A 22,216-nucleotide genomic window follows, 5' to 3' on the forward strand; every position below is an offset into this window, starting at 1 on the left:
TTGAGTAAGAAGCCAGCTTTGGCAGAAAGATCTAAGAGATTCCATCACCAATTAATGAGCAAAAGGCTGGACTGGAGGCATGGCTCCCGTGTTAGAGCATCCGGCATGAGCAAGCAAGTCAAGTGAGTGTGCAAAGCCCAGGTTCAAGCCCAGGTACTAGCAAGAAAAAAAAATCAATCAGGTTTAGGAAACACTGGGTGTAAATGTTGTTTCCTTTTCAGTATGAGATGTTCAGTGCCTCCAATATGTTAATTTTTAACCTTGAAGAGGCAGGGTAAGAAATGATATTTGCTAAATTTATTTGACTACATGTAGAATTCTGTCATGGAGTACCTTGTAGGACTAAGTAATCCAAGGCAAAGTTTTTAAGAATGTTGGGGCATGACTGATAAGTAGTGAGAAATTCTGAAGGAAATGATGACATTTAGCTTAATGAAATAAGGGAAGATTTTTTTTTTTTTAAAGTAGCATTCAAGCTGGGCGATTAGGAATTCAGCACCAGAGAGCTTAATTTCATAATGATCTCTACAGGAAACAAGAGCCTCTACAGTTGCCAAAGACTGGAAGTCATTACCTGACTGAGAAGCAGGGCGAGGATTCCTGGGCTGCAGCTCTGGATTGGGACCTGGTGCCATCATGGAAGATGACATGTTTCCACCCTGGGGCATCATAACAGTGGCAGGACTAGTCATCCTTATTAACCCTAGAAGAAAAGGGATGAAAATTTTCTACCTTTTTAAAAATCTAATTATCTTTTCATTCTCAGATAAACATGTAGCTGTATCAGAACTCCCCTATTCCTTCTCAGTGCCATTCCATATCCTCCTTTTTAGTGTGTTAGTGTCAACAGTTCCTTCTACGCTTTATTAGCTCTTTCTTGCATATGTAGCTAAGCTGCATGGTTTTTTTTTTTTTTGGCCAGTCCTGGTGCTTGGACTCAGGGCCTGAGCACTGTCCCTGGCTTCTTTTTGCTCAAGGCTAGCACTCTGCCACTTGAGCCACAGCGCCACTTCTGGCCGTTTTCTGTATATGTGGTGCTGGGGAATTGAACCCAGGGCCTCATGTATACGAGGCAAGCGCTCTTGCCACTAGGCCATATCCCCAGCCCCGCTGCATGGTATTTTTGCATGCATTTAATCTTTGTAAAACTGGCACTATAAATATTCTTCAGCTTCTTTTTCTACTTAGTATTATTTTTGAAGTTCATCTCCCTTGGCTAGTATTAAGTGTTCCATTCATCCATCCACCCATTCATCCATTCTTCTGGTGCTTTTCCCAACTTTTTAATATTGAGGTTTACAATGCCATGTATTTGTTGTGAATTCTTGTGGACATGCAAGAATGCCTTAATACATATACTTAGAATTACTAAGTTTTAAGGTCTAAGCACCTTCAATTTTATTAGATATTGAAAAATTGATTTTAAGCATAGTTATACAAACATTATCAAGTAGCAGTTTGAGAAATTCTCTTTTCCACATCTTCTTAATTTCTTTACAGACTTTTTAAAATGTAGCATCTATGTTCATGATAATAGCTTCTCTTCTTTTCTTGTCTTTTGATTTTAGGCATCAAGATTAAAATAACTTTGAAGTAAGTTTGAAAGCATCGTTCTTCTTTTTCTATGCTGAGGAAGAATATGTGTATCTGTTCTTTAGAGATTTAATAGAATTTACCAGTAAGCTAGGTTTGGTGGCTTATGTCTGTAATCCTAAATTTCTTGGGAGGCAGAGAGTGGGACAATTGTGGTTTAAGACAAAAAGTTAGTGAGGGTAACTCCACCTCAAAAAACAAGCTGTTATGATGGCTCACACCTGCAATCCCAGATACACAAATGGTGTAGATAGGAAGCTCTTGGTTGGAGGTCAGCCTTGGGCAAATACCTCAAGACTACATATGAAAAACAACTAAAGAACGAGGGAAAAAGGGTCAAACAGTACAGCAGTGGAGCTCACTGGACATTGATGAAATCGAACTATACAACTCATGGATGGAGAGAACAAGGGAACAGAAGACACTATATGAAAGGAAATGTACTCATTACTTGACTTATGTAATTGTAATCCTTCTGAACATCACCTCTATAATAACAATAAAGTAAATAGTAAAAAAAAAAAACTGAAGCAAAAAGGGTTGGGAGTGAGGCTCAAATGATGAGTGCTTGACTAGCAGGTACAAGGCCCTGAGGTTAAACCCTAGTACTGCAAAAAAAAAATATATATATATATATTTATAAAACTATTTGGGCCTGATTATGCTAACTAAATCACAGGGAAATGGATTTTTTTTATTAATTTCTTATGTGGTTATAGACTTTTCTATGTGCTATCAAGTCAGTTTTGGTTAAATTATAATTTTTTGACACATTCTATTTGTTATCATGAACTTATTTGTGTGATACATCTTTTTAAATTCTTAAAAAGATTAAAAATTAATAACACACATATTTAAAAATTTTACCCTTTAGTTTGAGGTTCTGGAGATTGAAACAAGATCTCATACATGCTTGGCAAGCAGCACTCTACCACTTAAGCCATACCCACAGCCCTTTTGTTTGTATTTTAGATAGGGTTTCTCTAACTTTGCTTGGGCTGGCCTTCAAGTAACAATCATTTTACCCATGCCTCTTGGGTAGCTGGGATACAGGCATGCACAAACCCATGTGGTGGTGTTCATTATTTTCTAACATATTACTCTGCTGTTTTTTTTTTCTCAGTTCTTAGGTCAAACACTTAGCTTAGTAATTTTCAGTTAATGTTTTTCATACATATAACTGACAACTTAAATTTCCTTCTAAACACTGTAATGGTTACGTTTCACAATGTGTGTGTGTGTGTGTGTGCACGCACGTGCATGTGTGCATGTATGCCAGTCGTAGGGCTTAAACTCTAATGCTCTACCACTTAAGCCACAGCTGTACTTCCAGCTTTTCTTTGGTGATCAATTGGAGACAAGAGTCTTATGCACTCTTTTTTTGCCTGGGCTGGCTTTGAACCATGATCCTCAGATCTCATTCTCCTGAGTAGCTAAGATTATAGTCAGGAGCTGAAATGATTTTTTTTTCATCATACCTTCCTCTCTGTCCTTCATCTCCTAGTTTAGAAGTTATATATTCTATTATTCTACTGACATCTTTAAAATGTCAAGAGATGAGCTCAGTGTGATGGTGCACATCTGTAATCACAGCTACTTGAGAGACAGAGGTAGGAAGGTCAAGGTCCAAGGCTAGAGTGGGCAAAAGCTTGAGACCCTGGCTAGAGACAAACTAAAAGCAAAGGACTGGGACATGGTTCAAGAGTAAAGTGCTTGCCTAGCAAGTATGAGGCCTTGAGTCCCATTCCCAGTACCACACACAAAAAAAGCAACATATAAACCTGACTTAGTCTAATGACAACATATGATTACCACTATTACTAAATAAGTCAGTACTTATTTAGATTTACCCCATGTTTACCAATTCTTTAGCTCACCATTCCTTCTTAGATCTTATATCTTCCATCTTAGGTTCAACTTTCTTCTTCCTGAAGTACATCCTTGAGTAGTTCAATTAGCAAGGGTCTGTTAATAGTAAATTCTCTTAGTCTCTGCGAAAGATCTTTATTTCTTTCTACTCACGATAGTACAGCTAGGTTTAAAATCCTAAGCTGCTAACTATTTCCTCAGGTCTTAAAAATACTATTGTAATGTTTTCTGGGTTCGAAAGCTCTGTTGAGAAATTAGGAGAAATCAGCTGTGAATCAGAGAGCCTCTCCTTTGTAAATAATCTGTCTTTTCTTTTGGATTGCCTCTAACATTCTTGTTTTTGAGTCAGGGTCTCACTATACAGCCTAGTTTTCAACTTGTAAGCCTCTTGCCTTAGAATCTTGAGTACAGGGATTACACAAGAATGCACCATCATTCCTGGCTTTAACATATTTTTTTTTTCATGTTCTGAAGCTTTGCAATATTGTGTTTGTGTGGATTTGTTTTCATTTGTAGGACTTCTGCAAATGCAGGATTAGTGGTCTTCTGATAATGAGGATTTATGTCATTTTTATCAATATCATTCTGGAAAACTTATTCTCTCTTGTCCCTTCTCAAAATTTATCTTCTTCTTTTGGAGGTTTTTGTTTTGGGCCATACTAGGGTTTGAACTCAGAGCCTTAAACTTATAGGCAGGATCTCTACCATTTGAGTTTTATCACCTGAGTTATATCACCTGCTTTTTGCTTTAGTCTTGCTTTTTGCCTGGTCCATGATCCTCCTATTTATATTTCCTGCATAGTTGGGATGACAGTTATACCATTACATCTACCTTTTTACTGATAGAGGTCTTGTGAACTCTTTGACTGGGCTGATCTCAAACTGCTATTCTTCTGCTCTCAACCTCCTAAGTAGCTAGGATTACAGGCATGAGCCATTGCACAGTGTGTGTGTGTGTGTGTGTGTATATGTGTGTGTGTATACACGTGTGCACAAACCCACATATGCATGCTGGTAGTGGGGCTTTGAAATTCAGAGACTTGTATTCTTTTTTTTTTTTACTCAAGCCTGGCATTCTACCACTTGAACCACATCTCTACTTCCTGAGCCCTTTTTATTTTTGTTTATTTTTGTTGTTGTTGTTGGTTGTAGGGCTTGAACTCAGGCCTAGGCCCTGTCCCTGAGCTCTTTTGCTCAAAGCTAGCACTCTACCACTTTGAGCCACAGTGCCATTTCCAGTTTTTGAATGGTTAATTGGAGATAAGAGTCTCATGGAGGGGGGGAGGGGAACTTTTCTGCCCAGGCTAGCTTTGAACCATGGTGAACTGTGGTCCTCAGACCTCAGCCTCCTGGGTAGTTAGGATTACAGGCGTGAGTCACTGGGGCTCAGATGGAGCTCTTTCTAAACACACGTTAAACTTTATCATTTTATCCTTTATAGCTCTTGACCTCTTCTTTTTCTGTGCCAGTACTGGGCTTAAACTCAGGGCTTCACAATCTTATTTAGCATTTTCCATTCAAGCTGGTGCTCTGCCACTTGTGCTACACACCTCCACTATGGCTTCTTGCTGGCTAACTGGAGATTAAGTCTCATGGACTTTTCTGCATGAGCTAGCTTCAATCTTCAGATTCCAGGCTTCTGAGTAGCTAGGATTACAGGCAACCAGCTCTGGTAGTTATCTTTAACACTGTTTTCATGAAATAATTAAAGATGTTTGCACATAACCAAGACCAGAAAATATTAGGTGCTTTGGACTAGACGTTAACACCAGAATCCAGATTTTGGGCTGACATGCCAGGTCTACTTGTTCTTTCACTAGTCATATGTGGCTAAACTCCTTCTGCTTTTGGTCCTCATTCTCCTAGAAGAGCAACAATGTCCCTTATTTAGTAAACCTATCTGCCTATTCACAGTTTTACTGCACAGAATTTTGACCCACTGTACTTAAAAAATACTGAAATTTTTTTTAAAGCAAAAGAAATTTCAAAACGTAAATTTTAAGTTCTTGCATGTGCATTACACAGGTTAGTGGATGCAGAGAAGTTCTCAGTCAGTCCTGTATCATTGTCAGTTGTGTTTAAATTATATTGCAATTGAGTGTTTTATTTTGTGAAAATATGCCTCCCAAAAGCTAATGGTGTCCAAAAGGCAAGGCAAAAGTTATGGCAACCCTCTCAACCCAACAAGAGCATATGATGTGCTTAACTCAAGTAATAAAGTGGAAATTTTAAGATTTGTTGACAAGTAGTGGTGTTTCTTAATAGAAACTAGGTGGTGTTTATGGGAAAAATAAACCAAGCATCTGCAGTATTCAAGATATTAGAGCACGAAACAGATCTAGTTTTTGGTGAGCAGTTAGCAATGCATCCAACAATAATTCTGTGGCAATAATGGAGCCAATTCCATGTAGTTGAGTTACATATACTCAGACCTACTATTCTAGTATAGGTAAATCTAAGTTGTTTTAGAATATTGAGCTCTGAGCATCCTGAGAATTCACAGTTTTCCTCAACAGTAGTCTCACTGGTATCATATACTTGATACCAAAGAGTCTCCTGTAACTTCTCACCGAGCTGCCTTAACACCTGCTCAGACTTCTGTGGGGAATTATATCCATGTGTAAAGCACAAGTTGAGTATTTTCCATCTGCTCTGTGGTATCCCACATCAGTAACAGGAACTTGAGAAATATTTGCTGCATAGGAGGGCTCATCTACTTTCAAGCATGAGTTATAGGTATGTATAGGTATATTAACTCAGATAAAGTAGCTAGAGGTAATAAGTAAACGCAATGTCAGGATACAAACTGAGTTCCAATTCTCCAGCCAAGACTTAAGCTACAGTTTAGAAAAGCAGCTTATAAACTGAATTCCTCTGCTGCATTTTCTCAAGAGTTATTGTGGTAGGCAGGAGTGAAATGACAGTCGTTTCAGACCTCTAGTCTGCTTCAAAAGGCAGCTGTGCTTTTCTGTTATATTTGAATGAAAGGCTATAAGGCTGAACAGCTTTGAAAGCTCTGGGTGTAATGCAAAGAGCACTGAACCAGGAGTGAGGACATCTGTGATACTAGCACACTGCTATCTGAGTCTGGACAATTGCTTTTTCTGTGAGTTCCACAGCTCTCTCAACTTTAAATGAGAAATCCATCCCAATTCTAATATCCCATGAATGATGGAATACTGAGTTCAACCACTGAAGAAAAAATTTCAAGATTAGTAAAAAAGGAAGAAAATAATTTATAATGCTCTCAAAAAATACTTCTTTGAGACAGTCTTGCTATGTAACCCAGGTTTATCTCAAAATTGTAATCCTTTTGCCTCTGCCTCCCATGTGCTAGGTTTACAGGCATGTACCACCATAGCTGCTCTCTCAAATTCTAAATCTGTAGAAACACATATTCTCCTGCATAAATACAAAATATAAGCACACACATGAACACTATACATTTTCAGACTCAGAGAAAGTGGGAGTTGGAGAACTACAGTCTTCATTATACTATAAAAAATATTGAGGGTTTCATTCTGTTCAGGGGTTCATTTCTGTTTCCAACTCAATATAGGTAGTCATTCAACAGCATCTCAATAAATGTCTACTGCATGGCCCACTATTCATTAACCTTTAAGGAAAATAATTCAAAGACCCTATTCTTTATGTCTGGTGAGCCAAGTATTCTTAGACTAACTCATGACTCACTTTCCTAGTTTATTTGGCAAAGATATGGATATGCCATGAAACCCCTCTACACCAACTCCCTCCACCCCATATACCTTGCAGGACTTGGATGATCAGACCTTAACAAATGAAGAGTCAAAAAAGGAAATTAGTTAAAATATCATACAACTGAGTAGGTCTCACCTGGACCACCTGCCATAGGAAATCCTGCCTCCATTCTAATGGAATTTCCAGCTGCCATGGGTCCATTCATTCTCACATCTTGGCTTCGGTTCTGAGCCAAAGCCAGATTGATAGCACCTTCCCCTGAAAATGACAGTCAAGTTAAAGAATGGAAATTATCAGAATAAGATGAAAATTTTGTTTAAAGACAGGTACACACAAGCTTTACTTTTCTGCTTTTAAGGAGTTATGTTAAATTTATCACCACAAAAAAAGGTGGATTCTTACATGGATTCTGAGGGCACTGAGATAGCACCTCATATAGTTCAGGATGGCCATAAACTCAAAATACTTCTGCCTCTACCTCCTGAGTCCTCGTGTTACAAGTATGTGTCAATGTGTCTCCCCATGCAGCTTAAGACTCAATGAATCTTTGACCAGCCCATCTGAACAGTTTTACTTATATAAGGAGATCACAACCATTTCTCACTTATAACAGGACAACTGGTCAACCATTAGCGATGCTTTGTATCACAGAGAACTTGGAACTGTGAATATGTATTTTCAACCAGCTCACCAATTGTAGTATATCAGTGTACATGTATATATGCAAGAGAATTATAGAGAAACAGCCTCAGAAACTCTCAAGATCCCAAATTTTGAAAATTTCTATGATAGGATGGTGTTAGAACACTGTTAATACTTGTGAGCAAAATACCAATTTCCTTTCAATAACTTCAACATGAAAAAATTTCCAGCAAAGAAGGTCATATAAAAAAAGAGTAGAATGGTTGCTACTAATCTATCTTTGTGATACTTAATAAGACTAGTATTTATATAGCTTTCAGTTCTGGGAGTCTTGCTTATTCTAAGCGTGTGCTCCACCAATGAGCTATATCCTTTTCTCTGTATAAGGTTTTATTTATTTCTTTTGCTTCAATGATGCATTCATTATTTTCAGAATTGAAAACCAACATACTGAATTCCAAAGAGAATCCATTGGCCATTTACAACATAGGTTACATCCATTTTTTTTCCTTTAGCATGCTGTATAAAATTTTTAGTGTTTACAAAGTTTTTCTCATTTAAACGTCATAAATCCTAGTAGGTATTTACTATAACTATTCTAATTAATCAAACCCTACACATATAGGCAACTATATAGGTAGTCACATAACTGTTCCAATTAATCAGACACTATACATACAGGCAACTTAAATTTTACTTGGTCCATTGATAAAACCATCACTGAAGTAAGTTTTAGAATTTTTCTTGCACTTACTCCATATTTTGATATTGTTGTTACAGAAGACATGCCACCACCTTTTGGACAGTTAAATATAGCTAGCCTTTTCCTGAGTGGTCAAAAGTTTACATATACCAACCTGGTCCCTATAACAGTCTTGGCTTTCAGTCCAAAGATAAAGCGGAAAGCCAAGAGGGGCACAGTGCACTCTCCACTGTCTGTTTAGCTTTTGGTGTATGCTTTAACAAAGGAAATTCATAAGGAACAATGTCTTAATATTAAGGGAACAATTACTAAAGTCTATAATATGCTCTGACTTGCTTAGAGGAGGAGTCAAGAGTATAAGACTCCCAATGATGATCATTTCAGCTGCTAAAGTTTCATTGAACATTTTGGTTCTAAACCAAATCAGTAGAGGTTGGCCTATAAGTGGAAGGGAGGGCTGGAATCTTTGGTTGCCAACTTGTTTGCATCAACACAGAAGGGAAAGAAAGGGTTCTAGTATACTGTGCCATCAAAAGAGATGAAATTCCTGTGTGCTCCTCTACACACTTTTTGCTATCTACACTCCTCTATTTCTCATACATTTATCTCCCTTACCAAGGTCAAGAGCCCCTTGAATTCATAACAGCAAGGGCCACATTTTATTTATCGTTATATTTCAAATGCCTGAGCAAAGTGATGCTATAAACAGTATTCCCTTGCTTCCATTCAACATATGTTTACTAAGGCAACTCACATGTTGAGGTGAGCCAGAAACACAAAAGTGAACAAAATCAGACATGTTCCTGTCCTATTGAGGCTTCCAATCTACAGAGAATAACACAATGATCTTAATTATTCTGGGTACGATAATGCATACTTGCACTACATAACGAGAACCTATCTCAACAAACAAAAGGAAGTAAAATAGAATTCTTGTTCTAAGAAAAGTATATTGCCATATATTTTCTTTAAAAAATGATCTGAGACTTTTGTTAGAGCAAGAAAGTTCAGAAAATACATCCCCATGATTACAGCTGATATTTGAAGGCTGAGTAGACAATAACTAAAAGGAAAATGAGAAAAATGAGAGAGGACAGTACTCTATATACAGGAAGGCATCAATGCAAATGACCCATAGCAGAATCATGTGTTTGTTCAAGAAACCAAAAAAAATGCTCCAGAGGCTGAAACACAGGGCAAGAAAGGAAAGTTATCTAAGACAAGGCTGATCTGGAAAAGTGGAAGTCAGATCACAAAGGCCTGATGATGGTCTGTATTCTTTCAAGAGCAGTAAACAGTCACCAAGTGTTTACTCTTTCAAGCTAGTAAACAGTTGAAAAGTCATTCCAGTGAAAATATTTGAAAGTGAATAGTGCTATTGTATATATGCCTACCTGATCTAGGGAAGGGAAAGAAAAACGAGGGTGTAAGATATCACAAGAAATGTACTCACTGCCCCATTATGTAACTGTACCCCTTTTGCACAACACCTTGTCAACAAAATTTAATTAATAATAAAATAAATAAATAAAGTAGAAGCAAAAAAAAAAACACCAAAATACTTGTTCAGGCTCTCTCAATTTGATAGATAAATAAAATATTAAAGTCTACTCAGTAATGGGAAGCTATTAAAGTCAGACACTCTTTTTTTTTTTTTTTTTTTTTTTTTTTTTTTTTGCCATTTCTGAGGCTTGAACTCAGGGCTGGGGCACTGTCCCTGAGCTTCTTTTACTCAAGGCTAGAACTCTACCCCTAAGCCACATTCCTATCCCTCAGGCATTCTTTAAAAGACAAACTAGTTCCTGGCTGGGTTAACCAATAAATTCAAAGCCTGAGAATAATCACCAAAACGAGGCAAATGACTGGATGGACTCTGAAGTTAGGAAAGCTGAAGAACACCAGGACCCAGCTACAATCACAATCCTCCCTCTTTGCTTTTTTAGGAGCTAGGATGACAGGTATGAGCCACAAACACCCAGCTCAGCCCTTCTTTATCTCAATGTGAAGCACAGGTTACACAAACTATGTGGCATTCTGAGACTTAAGAGTAAAGGAATAGCTGGGCACTGGTGGCTCACACCTGTAATCCTAGCTACTCAGAATGAGAACTGAAGATTGAGGTTCAAAGCCAGTCTAGGCAGGGAAGTCTCTGAGACTGTTATCTCCAATTAACCACCAGAAAAACAGGAAGTGGAACTGTGGCTCAAAATGGTAGAGCACTAGTCTTGAGCAAAAGAGCTCAGGGACATCACCCTAAGTTCAATTTCCATGACTGACAAAAAATAAAGAGTAAAGGAACAGACAAAGTAGCACTGATGCTAGATTCTACTGTTGTTACATTTTGGTCCACAAAGGCATGAGACAAAGTTAAAAGACCTTCAATCTGAACAGAGAGAATCCCCAGATCCCGCAGCTGCTGGTTGTTGCTCTGAGCCAGGATCCGTAATCGCTCTGCTGCTTCCCGGGGGATGTTGAATGTCACACGCACGCTGTTCCAGGGCTCCACCTTCTGTACCTTTAGTTTGCTGGATTCTTGGTTATAAAGAGAAGAGAGTAATGTTAGAAATTTTGTACAGATCAGAATATGAACAACTAAAATGCAAATGAAAGAGTAAGAGAAAAAGTTAACATTTGGACTGAATTTAGGCTTTGGCATTAAGACTGACTTCAAATCTAATTCCTGAGTTGTCACTTAAGTATATAGGTGACCATGAATAACTTCTTTCTGCAGCTTACATTTCTCTTCTCTAAACCTATGGAAAATAAAACTACTTTAACCTGGCACAGTGGCCCACACCTGTAATCCCAGCACTCTGGAGGCTAAGGCCAAAGGATCTTTTTTTTTTTTTTTTTCTGCCACTCGTAGGGCTTGAACTCAGGATCTAGGCACCGTCCCTGAGCTTCTTTTTCTCAAGACTAGTACTCTACCATTTGAGCCACAGCACCACTTCAGGCTTTTTCTGTTTATGTGGTACTGTTGAATCAAACCTAGGGCTTCGTGCATGCTAGCTAGGCAAGAACTCTACCATTAATAGCCACATTCCCAGGGCACTGAAAAAAATAGGAGTAAAATGGTATGAAGAACAGACAGAGGTCAAGTCTAAATGAACTATATGAAGTTTGCTTTTGGACTTAGTTTAATGTACACTAAATGAGAAGTTGAGAACATGTTAGCCACAAATTTCAAACAAAATTCTATAGAAATATGGGATGCAGTGGGGAGGGAAGTGGGGAGGCAGAAGAAAAATGAGGGAGGAGGTAACAAGTTGGATAAGTGTATGCACTGCCTTACCTATGAAACTGTAACACCTCTGTACATCACTTTGACTATAAAAAAATAAAAAATTTTAAAAGAAATATTGGATGTAAAAAAACAAAAAACTGGGCCAGGTGCTGGTGGCTCATGCCTGTAATCCTAGGCTGAGATTTGAGGACAGCAGTTCAAAGCCAACCTAGGCAGCAAAATCCCTGTGAGACTCTTTTTTTTTTTTTTGCCAGTCCTGGGCCTTGAACTCAGGGCCTGAGCACTGTCCCTGGCTTCCTTTTGCTCAAGGCTAGCACTCTGCCACTTGAGCCACAGTGCCACTTCTGGCTGTTTTCTATATATGTGGTGCTTGGGAATCGAACCCAGGGCTTCATGTATACGAGGCAAGCTCTCTTGCCACTAGGCCGTATTCCCAGCCCCCCCCCCCCCCCCCGTGAGACTCTTATTTCCAATTAACCACTCAAAAACTGAAAGTGGCACTGTGGCTCAAACTAGGATTACAGGCATGAGCCACCAGCACCCAGCTTACTCTTAACATTCTGTAAATGTTTAGCAATTTTCAGGCTGAGAATATGGCCTAGTGGTAGAGTGCTTGCCTTGCATATATGGAGCCCTGGGTTCGATTCCTCAGCACTGCATATATAGAAAAAGCCAGAAGTGGCGCTGTGGCTCAAGTGGTAGAGTGTTAGCCTTGAGCAGAAAGAAGACAGGGATAGTGCTCAGGCCCTGAGTTCAAGCCCCAGGACTGGCAACAACAACAATAACAACAAATGTTTAGCAATTTTTTTCTCTCCAAATTAAATATTTAAAAATTTCCGGGCTGGGAATATGGCCTAGTGGCAAGAGTGCTTGCCTTGTATACATGAGGCCCTGGGTTCGATTTCTTAGCACCACATATATGGAAAACGGCCAGAAGGGGCACTGTGGCTCAGGTGGCAGAGTGGCTAGCCTTGAGTGGGAAGAAGCCAGGGACAGTGCTCAGGCCCTGAGTCCAAGGGCCAGGACTGGCTAAAAAAAAAAAAAAAATTCCCTACTTAAATATTCACTTAGCAACTCTGTGCAAGATATGTGTAGAAACAAGACAAACACTTCTTTCAATGTTCTGTAATGCTTTAGCTTTAAGTTGACTCGTTATGTTGTTGATGTTTACAATCTTTTCCTCCTCTAAGAGTAAAGGGGGGCTGGGGATATAGCCTAGTGGCAAGAGTGCCTGCCTCGGATACACGAGGCCCTAGGTTCGATTCCCCAGCACCACATATACAGAAAACGGCCAGAAGCAGCGCTGTGGCTCAAGTGGCAGAGTGCTAGCCTTGAGCGGGAAGAAGCCAGGGACAGTGCTCAGGCCCTGAGTCCAAGGCCCAGGACTGGCCAAAAAAAAAAAAAAAAAGAGTAAAGGGGTGTAGCTCAGTGATAGAGCTCTTGCCTAGAAAGCATGAGGCCCTGTGCTCAATCCCTAACATTGGCAAGAACAGTTTCCACTGAAGTACACCAAATTGAGGGGCAAGAAACAATATCAATTTGAAAAATAACTACCAGTTAGGATAGAGAAAGGATATTTTAGGTTCATAGCAATCCTACAAAGTCAATGTAAACTTAATGACATTCTTTTAAAAGACACAAAAGCTGATCGAGTACCAGAAGAATTAGGTATCCATATGCAAAAAAGTATTCTACCTAATAGCATAATAAAAATTAAATGGAAAAAAAAAGCCTCAACACTCTTAGAAGAAAATATATGGCAAAAACTTCATATCACTGGATTTGGCAGGGGGGTTATCAATATGGCACCAAAAGCAAGAGAAGAAAAAAAATAGAAAAATTAGAGCCAGGCACAGGTGGTTCATGTCTGTAATCCTAGCTACTCAGGAGACTGAGATCTGAGGATCTCAACTTGAAGTAAGCCCAGGCAGGAAAGTCTGTGAGACTCTTACCTCCAATTAACCAACAAGAGTTAGAAATGGAGGTGTGGCTTAAGTGGTAGAGTGCCATTCTTGAGTAAAAAGCTAAGAGTCAGTGCCCAAGCCCTGAGTTCAAGCCCTAGTACCAGCATAAAAAGTAAACAAAAAAAAAAATCCAATCCCACAATGCTAAAGTTAAATAACATATGGTTGCAGGATAGATCCAATAGGCTAGCAATTAGTGACCTCTGGCCTAAAATTTAAGGGAACAAATTTAAATTACATTACAAGAAGACTTGTAGAATAATGAAGCTGGACTGAGAATGTGACTTAGTGGTAGAGTGCTTCCTTAGCATGCATGAAGCCCTGGGTTTGATTCCTCAGTATCACACAAACAGAAAAAGCCGGAAATGGTGCTGTGGCTCAAGTGGTAGAGTGCTAGTTTTGAGCAAAGGAAGCTCAGGTACAGTGCCCAGGACTGGCAAAAAAAAAAAAAAAAAGAATAATGGAACTTTCTAAGCTTCAAGGAACCTTAAAAATCCAATTAACCTTGTCATTCCTTGATAAGAAAATTAAAACCAGAAAATTTCAAACAATAAATAAATTTGGGCCTTGATCACTAGGGCAAATAAAGTTTTCTATGCTAAGCAATACTTTTCTAGTTCAATTATACCATGTACTTAAGATTATAAATTCCGGGGCTGGGGATATAGCCTAGTGGCAAGAGTGCCTGCCTCGGATACACGAGGCCCTAGGTTCGATCCCCCAGCACCACATATGCAGAAAATGGCCAGAAGCGGCGCTGTGGCTCAAGTGGCAGAGTGCTAGCCTTGAGCGGGAAGAAGCCAGGGACAGTGCTCAGGCCCTGAGTCCAAGGCCCAGGACTGGCCAAAAAAAAAAAAAAAAAAAAAAAAAAGATTATAAATTCCAATGTCGCACTTAAAATCAGCCCTTCAATATAGTGTTTACTTTGCAAAACTGAAGGTGGGATGGGGATATAGCCTAGTGGCAAGAGTGCCTGCCTCGGATACACGAGGCCCTAGGTTCGATTCCCCAGCACCACATATACAGAAAACGGCCAGAAGCGGCGCTGTGGCTCAAGTGGCAGAGTGCTAGCCTTGAGCGGGAAGAAGCCAGGGACAGTGCTCAGGCCCTGAGTCCAAGGCCCAGGACTGGCCAAAAAAAAAAAGCAAAACTGAAGGTAACATCAAAGGAGCATAGATTTTAAAAAACAGTAATGGGAAGGAAACAATGTTAAAGCAAATTACCCATGTGTAACAAATTGGGCACATTCTTCAATATTGCATCCAATTTCCATTTGAAGTCCTTATCATCTATATTTCCTTGGAAGGCTACAAAAATTGTGGAATCTTCCAAAATACTGTCACTTTTTGTGTCATCATCTTCTAGTCCAGAATCAAAATCCATCTCTGAGTCTTCCACTGTCGATGAACACAAAGAAGTATAGATGTCTTCTAAGTTTGGAAGGTCATCCAAAACCATGGTGAATATTATTCCAGAAGCATATGCAAAGTAGACAGTGAAAGAACCTTTGAAAAGAGAAAGGGATGCAAAAAGAGTCTTACATGTATTATTATGTATTTAACAATGTATAATCCATAAATCTGTGGAAACTGGTTCATCTGCTAAATAATGACATGCTAAAATACAAGAAATCACAAAAAAACAAACTATTTCATCAATATATTCCATTTAAGGGTCAGCTGTGCCCTTCACTTGCATACAACACACACCTGAATACAACACTAAACAGTATGGTAGGACCCACAACAGGTTCAGCTACAACTATAGAGCACAGTCCCTACACTTAGCAGATTCCAACATTAGAATCCACAAAAAAGTATCTACAACTCTCTTGGTTTTGTTGTTTTTTTTTACTATTATGTTTTAGTATTTCTTGGATGCTGTTCTTCAGTTTCTTTTGCTCAAGGTTAGTATGCTACCACGTGAGCCACAGTTATGCTTCTGGCTTTTTTGGTAGTTTATTAGAGACAAGAGTCTTATGGACTTTCCTGCCACTAATGCCCAGCCAGTACTGCTTTCTAAAAAAGAAAGAAAGTCGTCCCCCCACCCCCATGAAATGACTTATGAACACTGAGAATGGTGGTGCATATCTATAATCCCAGAATTTGGGAGTCTGAGGAAGGAAAACCTTGAGTTCAAAGCCAGCTTAGGCTCCATAGTAAGTTCAAGGCAAGCTTGTGGTTACATAGTGAGACCCTATTTCAGTTTTTTCTTAATTCTTCTTATCTTTTGTGTTTACTTAGGCATTTTAATTTTGTAGCTGGATGTTTTAAATCTCTTGCTCTATTCATGATGCTCTTTCTTTTTGTGTGTGTGTGACTGGGTGCTGTCCCCTACCACTTGTGCCACACAGCTCCATTTTCCAGTCTTTTGTTGGTTTATTAGAGATAAGAGCCTCACAGATTTTCCTGCCTGGGCTGGCTTCCAACCATGGTCCTCAGATCGCAGTCTCCTGCGTAGCTAGGATTACAGGTGTGACAATACCTGGCTTCTTTTCTTTTAACCATGCTTGTTCGCTTTCTCTCTCTCTCTCTCTCTCTCTCTCTCTCTCTCTCACACACACACACACACACACACTTTTTCTTCTTTCTCTCTCTTCCTTTTTCTCTCTTTTTTTTTCCTTCTTCCTATTCCCTTTTCCCTTCCATGTCCCATTCTTTATTCCATTCTTTTCTTTTGGGGGGGACCAATACTAGATTTGAGCTTAAGACTTGCTTGACTTACTGCTCTCCCACTTTATTTTATTTTTTTGGCCAGTCCTGGGGCTTGAACTCAGGGGCTGAGCACTGTCCCTGGCTTCTTTTTTGCTCAAAGCTAGCACTCTACTCCTTGAGCCACAGTGCCACTTCTGGCCTTTTCTGTGTATGTAGTGCTGAGGAAACAAACCCAGGGCTTCATGCATGCTAGGCAAGCACTCTTGCCACTAGGCCATATTCCCAGCACGCTCTCTCACTTTTTGCAGATGAAATCTCTCTGATTTTTCTGCTTGAGAAAGCTTCAAATCATGATCCTTTGTATTTCAGCCTCCTGAGTAGCTAAGATTACAGGTGTGAAGTAGCAGCACCTGGTTCATTTCAGTCTTATTATTGCTTTTGTTTTAATCAGTTTTTGGTGGCAGTGGGGATTGAATTCCAGACCTTTTACTTTCTAGACAAGCCCTCTACCACTTGAGCTCCTTACTTATAGCCCTTTTGCTTAGTTTTTTCAGATAGGTTCTCATGGTTTTGCCCTGGCCAGCCTTGGTCTGAATTCTCCTACCACTATACCCTGAATAGCTGGTATTACAGACATGCACTACCATACTCAAAGCCTTACTAATTTTATTCATGACTTAGCCTACATTATTTTGCCCTTTTCTATGGTATTTTTTGGTAGAGTTGTCTTTTTTGACATATGTTGATTTTAACTTTCTTGCAAAAATTTTAAGGTGTGTTCCATTATGAATTTTCTGAATGAACTTCATATTGTACCTCTTTATCTTCTCCCTTACAAAAATATGAAACATTTTACAAATTTACGTATCATCCTTGCTCAGGAGCCATGCACATCTTCTCTGTATTATTCCAATTTAAGTATATATATTAAGCTAGCCCAGTAGTTGTTTTTTATTAGTTTATTATATATCTATATCTGGTTTGTTTTGGTGTTGTACCTGTTTTGTTTTCTCCTTTCTGAGCAATGTTGGGGACTGGATCTTGAAAAGAATCCTAGTCAATAAGAAGGCTCACATGTAAAAATATGAACACATTGCAGCACAGAAACATAAGAAATATGAGAAAGAAAAACAAGATGACACCACTAAAAGTTCATAGTTCTTCAATAACTGGTTCAAAAGATTATTAAATGACTGAAATGCTGGACACAGGATCCAATCAATAAATGGGCTAATCAACTGAACAAAACAATTCTCAAAAAACTACAACAGATGAATGGATAAAGATAAGGTGGTGGAAAGAAAAATAAAATCATAATGTTTACAGGAAAAATAAACTGGAGGGTATCGTATTAAGCAAACAAACCAGACCCAGAAAAACAAACACTAAATGTTTTCCCACATATGGAGAATCTAGATTATAAAAACAAAAACAAAATGACACGAAAATAGAGGCTGAGGAGGACTATTTGGAAAGTGGGAGTCAAATGGGAAGAATATGAGAGGAGGGAAAAGAGAGGATAATGGCAGGGAGGAGGTGGTAAATAAAGTATATTATATACATGCATGAAAATATAATGAAGTCCATTAATTTGTATGATTAGTATATATTAACAAAAAATTACATGAAAAGCCCTGTTCTACATTAAAAGAGATTTATGAGTTGGGTGCTGGTGGCTCACACCTACAATCCTAGCTACTCAAGGCTGTATCTGAGGATTACAGTTTGAAGCTATCCCAGGTAGGAAAGTCTGTGAGACTTTTATCTCCAATTAACCACCAAAAAGCTAGAAATGGAGCCACAGCTCAAGTGGTAGAGCACTAGCCACTAGCCTTGAGCAAAAAAGGTCAGGGACAGCACCAAGGACCTGAGATCATGTGCCTTCATGAAGCTTCTGTATAGTCCTCTTTGCCAGCTTAAAACCACAATGACAGCCCCCAGGTGAGGCCTGCCAGGAACAATTAGAGTGTTATATACAAAGGCCATGGGAAATCTAAGTTTTAAGATTAAAAAAAATCTAATTTGGTGAGCTTTATTTAGCTTACCTCAAATCTAAACACAGCATTAAACTGAGTTGTGTTGGGTTCTCAGCTTTTCACAATTATTTATTTATTCTGGTGGTACTAGGGTTCTTGAACTCAGGGCCTCATCACTTGCTAACTAGGTGTTCTACTACTTAAGCCATGCTACCAGCCCCATGTAACTACTCATTTTTCCCCATCTTTAAATTGTTATTATAAAGGTGATATACAGAGAAGTTACAATTATATGTCAGGAAATAAGTGTGTATATATATATATATATACATATATATATATATATATATATATTTTTTTTTTTTTTGCCAGTCCTGGGGCTTTGACTCAGAGCCTGGGCACTGTCCCTGGCTTCCTTTTGCTCAAGGCTAGCACTCTGCCACTTGAGCCACAGCGCCACTTCTGGCTTTTTCTGTTTATGTGGTACTGAGGAATCGAACCCAGAGCTTCATGCATGCTAGGCAAGCACTCTACCACGAAGCTACATTCCCAGCCCTATATTTCTTTTTTAACAATATTGCTTCCCTCACATAACTATTTTTAATTAAAAATGTGTTTGTAATCAAAGATATTTTATTTGATAATAGTTGGTTGTTTTTTTTCCAGTCCTTGGGCTTGAACTTGGGCCTAAGTGCTGTCCCTGTGCTTTCATGCTCAAGGCTAGTGCCCTACCACTTAAGCCACTCACTGCTCCATTTCCAGCTTTTTGTAGTTAACTGGAGATAAAAGTTGCATTGACATTCCTGTCCAGGCTGGCTTTGGACTGCAATCCTCAGATCTCAGCCTCTTGAGTAGCTAAAATATTGGCCTGAGCCATAGTGGGAATAGTTTTATGCAATATAATTTTTTTTCTTTTTGGCTAGTCCTGGGTCTTGAACTCAGGACCTGAACTCTGTTTGTGAGCTCTTTTTCCTCAAGGCTAGCACTCTACCACTTGAGCCACACTGCCACCTTCAGCTTTTTCTGTTTATGTGGTAATGAGGACTCAAACTCAGGGCTTCATCCATGCTAGGCCAACACTATACCACTAAGCTATATTCTCAGCCCCTCAATATAAATTTTAATAATTATTATTCACTATTCTTTTACTGTGTTATACAGGGAAATCTGAAACTACATTTAAAAGTCTATAATAGAAAGACTGTTTTAAAAGAGATAAATAATATTCATATCTTATTCAACTTTATTCAGTGAATAAATACATTTTTGGGGGTGGCCAGTACTGAGGTTTGAGCTCAGGACTTCCTGCCTGCTAGGCAGTCACTCTACCAATTGAGTCACACCTCATGCATTTTAGCAGCTCCACCAAAAGAAGGGGAATACCAGAAAAAACCTAAAGGATACATATTATTTTGGGGCCTTATCTACTCTCCTACTTAAGTTTTCACTCACCAAAACGTGTTTCTTATTTTATTTTTTTTATCACTTATCCAGGTCATCTTCTAAGTCCAAACAAGATGGCATTTTGAGGGCTTGAATCTCAAAGTAGCAGCCAAATCAGAAATCTAGAAAAAGAAAGTGATAGAAAGAGAAGGGAGGGTGGGAGGGAGGCAAGGAAGGAGGAAGGGAAGGAAACTTAGTATTATAAAGAAATTAAAAGATGACTTATCTTTGCAACAGAAGTCAATGCAAATCCCACACATTATCAAGTAAATTTTGCATGTAGAAAATGTTAAACAATTGTCATACAGGTTTTAGAAATTTTTTTTTCCTCAAGAACTTATGTCAGCTTCATGTTAAGAATCATAAAACTGCCTGGGCATTGGTGGCTCACACCTGTAATCCTAGCTACTCAAGAGGCTGAGCTCCGAGGATCATGATTCAAAGCCAGCCAGCAGGATAGTCTGTGAGACTCTTATCTCCAATTTAAGACCAGAAAACTGGAAGTGGAGCTGTGGCTCAAAGTGGTAGAATGCTATCCTTGAGCAGAAAATATCAAGGACAGCTCCCAGCCCCTAAGTTCAAGCCCCAGGACCAACAAAAAAGAAAAAAAGAAAGAAAACAAAACAAACAAACAAAACAACAACAACACATGAAACCAAGGCACTTACTTAACAGCACTTACTATACCTCCACATCTAATCTTTCAAATGCAAAGAAATTAACATAATGCACACTAACATACATGCCACAAATCTTTAGTTTAAGGTCTAAAATATACCTCATGGTAGAATAGATATAGAAGTTATGCACACTTCTGTGCATTATTTTTGCATAGTTCAAAAAAATCAACTACTTTAACAAGATAAAACTATATCATCTTTAAGCTGGGTGTTACAGTTTTACATTAGTTCCAAGTATTGGTTTTAGAATGTTGAAATTCTAAGTATACATTAGTAGTTCATAATGGGGGAAAACTCATTGAATTATTTTTAATTCAAAAATGGAACTTATTAAGGAACGTTATATAGAAAATCTTAAAAACCTAGGACAATGAAACAATGAAAATACACAGAAATTATAATTCAAAATAAAATAAATAAAGACTTAAAGTTAACATCTTAAAGTTAACAGCAGAACCTCTGGACTCAATTTAAAACAGAAATACAAATCAGAATTGTAAAAAATCAAGAAAACTATAAGGAAATAAAACATTTATGAACCTAGGAATATAACCACGCCAGTGAATAAGAAAATTCAGTCATAAAATACTTATGCAGATTGCTGGGCGCTGGTGACTCACACCTGTACTCAGGAGGCTGAGATCTGAGCATCTATGTTTAAAACCAGCCTGGGCAGGAAAGTTCATGAGGCTCTTATCTCCAATTAACCACCAGAAAACCCGAAGTGGTGCTGTGGATCAAGTGGCAGAGTGCTAGCCTTGAGCTGAAGAGCTCAGGGACAGCACCCAGGCCCAGAGTTCAAGCCCCAAGACCGACCAAAAACAAAACAAGACAAACATATGTGGAGGTGTAGGGGGAAATGACTTAAATATCTGATTTAAAAACTAACCACCACGGGGCTGGGAATATGGCTTAGTGGTAAAGTGCTTTGCCTCATGAAGCATGAAACCCTCAGTTGGATTCCTCAGTACCACATACATAGAAAAAGCCAGAAGTGGCACTGTGGCTCAAGAGGTAGAGTGCTAGCCTTGAGCAAAAAGAAGACAGGGAGAGTGCTCTGGCCCGGAGTCCAAGCCCCAGGACTGGCAGTGGTGGGGCGGGGGGGGGGGGGGGGGGGGGCGCGGGTAGGGGGGGGAGGGTGGTGGTGGTGGTGGTGGTGGAGGGAAGACCTCCACCACCAATAAGCCAGTTGTGGTGGCAACCTCTCTAATTCTAGCTATTTTCTAGCTATTTGGGAGGCTGAAATTAGGAGGCTGGCCTGGGTAAAAAACTTCAACAGATTCCATTTCAACCAATAAAAAGCTAGATGCAGTGGTCTGCATTGTCATCCCAGCTACACTGTAAGTATAAATAGGAGGACTGCACTTTAGGCTGGCCTGGGCACGAGATTCTATGCAATTAATAATGAAAACAGGGGGTAACAAACAGTACAAGAAATGTACCCAAGGCCTAACATATGAAACTGTAACCTCTCTGTACATCACTTTGACAATAAATAAGAAAAAAAATAAACAAGGAAAAAAATAATGAAAACAAAAAGGGCTTAGAAGGCATGGCTCAAATGGTAAAGTGCCTGCTTGGCAAGTGGGAGGACCTTAAACACCAGTACTACCAAAAACAAAAGGGAAAAGGAAAAATAAAAGATAAATTAACTGAAAGAAAGGAAAATAAAAGCTGGGCACTGGTAGCTCACACCTATTGACCTATTCAGAGGGTGAGATCCAGAGG

General features: G+C 39.0%; 1 protein-coding gene and 1 non-coding gene across 9 annotated transcripts in view; both read right to left on the reverse strand.

Annotated features, from left to right (window-relative positions):
- The window catches only part of Ncoa6 (nuclear receptor coactivator 6), an 83,564-nt gene that overhangs the window by 43,268 nt on the left and 18,080 nt on the right, over positions 1-22,216 (reverse strand). For 5 of the 8 annotated variants that reach the window (XM_048349042.1, XM_048349048.1, XM_048349047.1 and 2 more), the window contains 5 exons: positions 19,818-19,930; positions 14,959-15,240; positions 10,904-11,059; positions 7,318-7,440; positions 575-703 (listed from right to left, as the gene is read on the reverse strand). In XM_048349042.1, the coding sequence (XP_048204999.1) occupies positions 575-703; positions 7,318-7,440; positions 10,904-11,059; positions 14,959-15,193 (643 nt within the window). In that variant the 5' untranslated portion in view covers positions 15,194-15,240; positions 19,818-19,930. The remainder of the gene's footprint in view (positions 1-574; positions 704-7,317; positions 7,441-10,903; positions 11,060-14,958; positions 15,241-19,817; positions 19,931-22,216) is intronic. The other 3 variants (XM_048349045.1, XM_048349043.1, XM_048349044.1) reach the window with 1 other exon arrangement.
- Positions 17,226-17,333, reverse strand: LOC125354071. The gene has a single exon (XR_007211454.1). It is a non-coding gene; the product is annotated as a U6 spliceosomal RNA (small nuclear RNA).

This window comes from Perognathus longimembris, chromosome 6 (assembly GCF_023159225.1).
Source record: "Perognathus longimembris pacificus isolate PPM17 chromosome 6, ASM2315922v1, whole genome shotgun sequence".
NCBI lineage: Eukaryota > Metazoa > Chordata > Mammalia > Rodentia > Heteromyidae > Perognathus > Perognathus longimembris.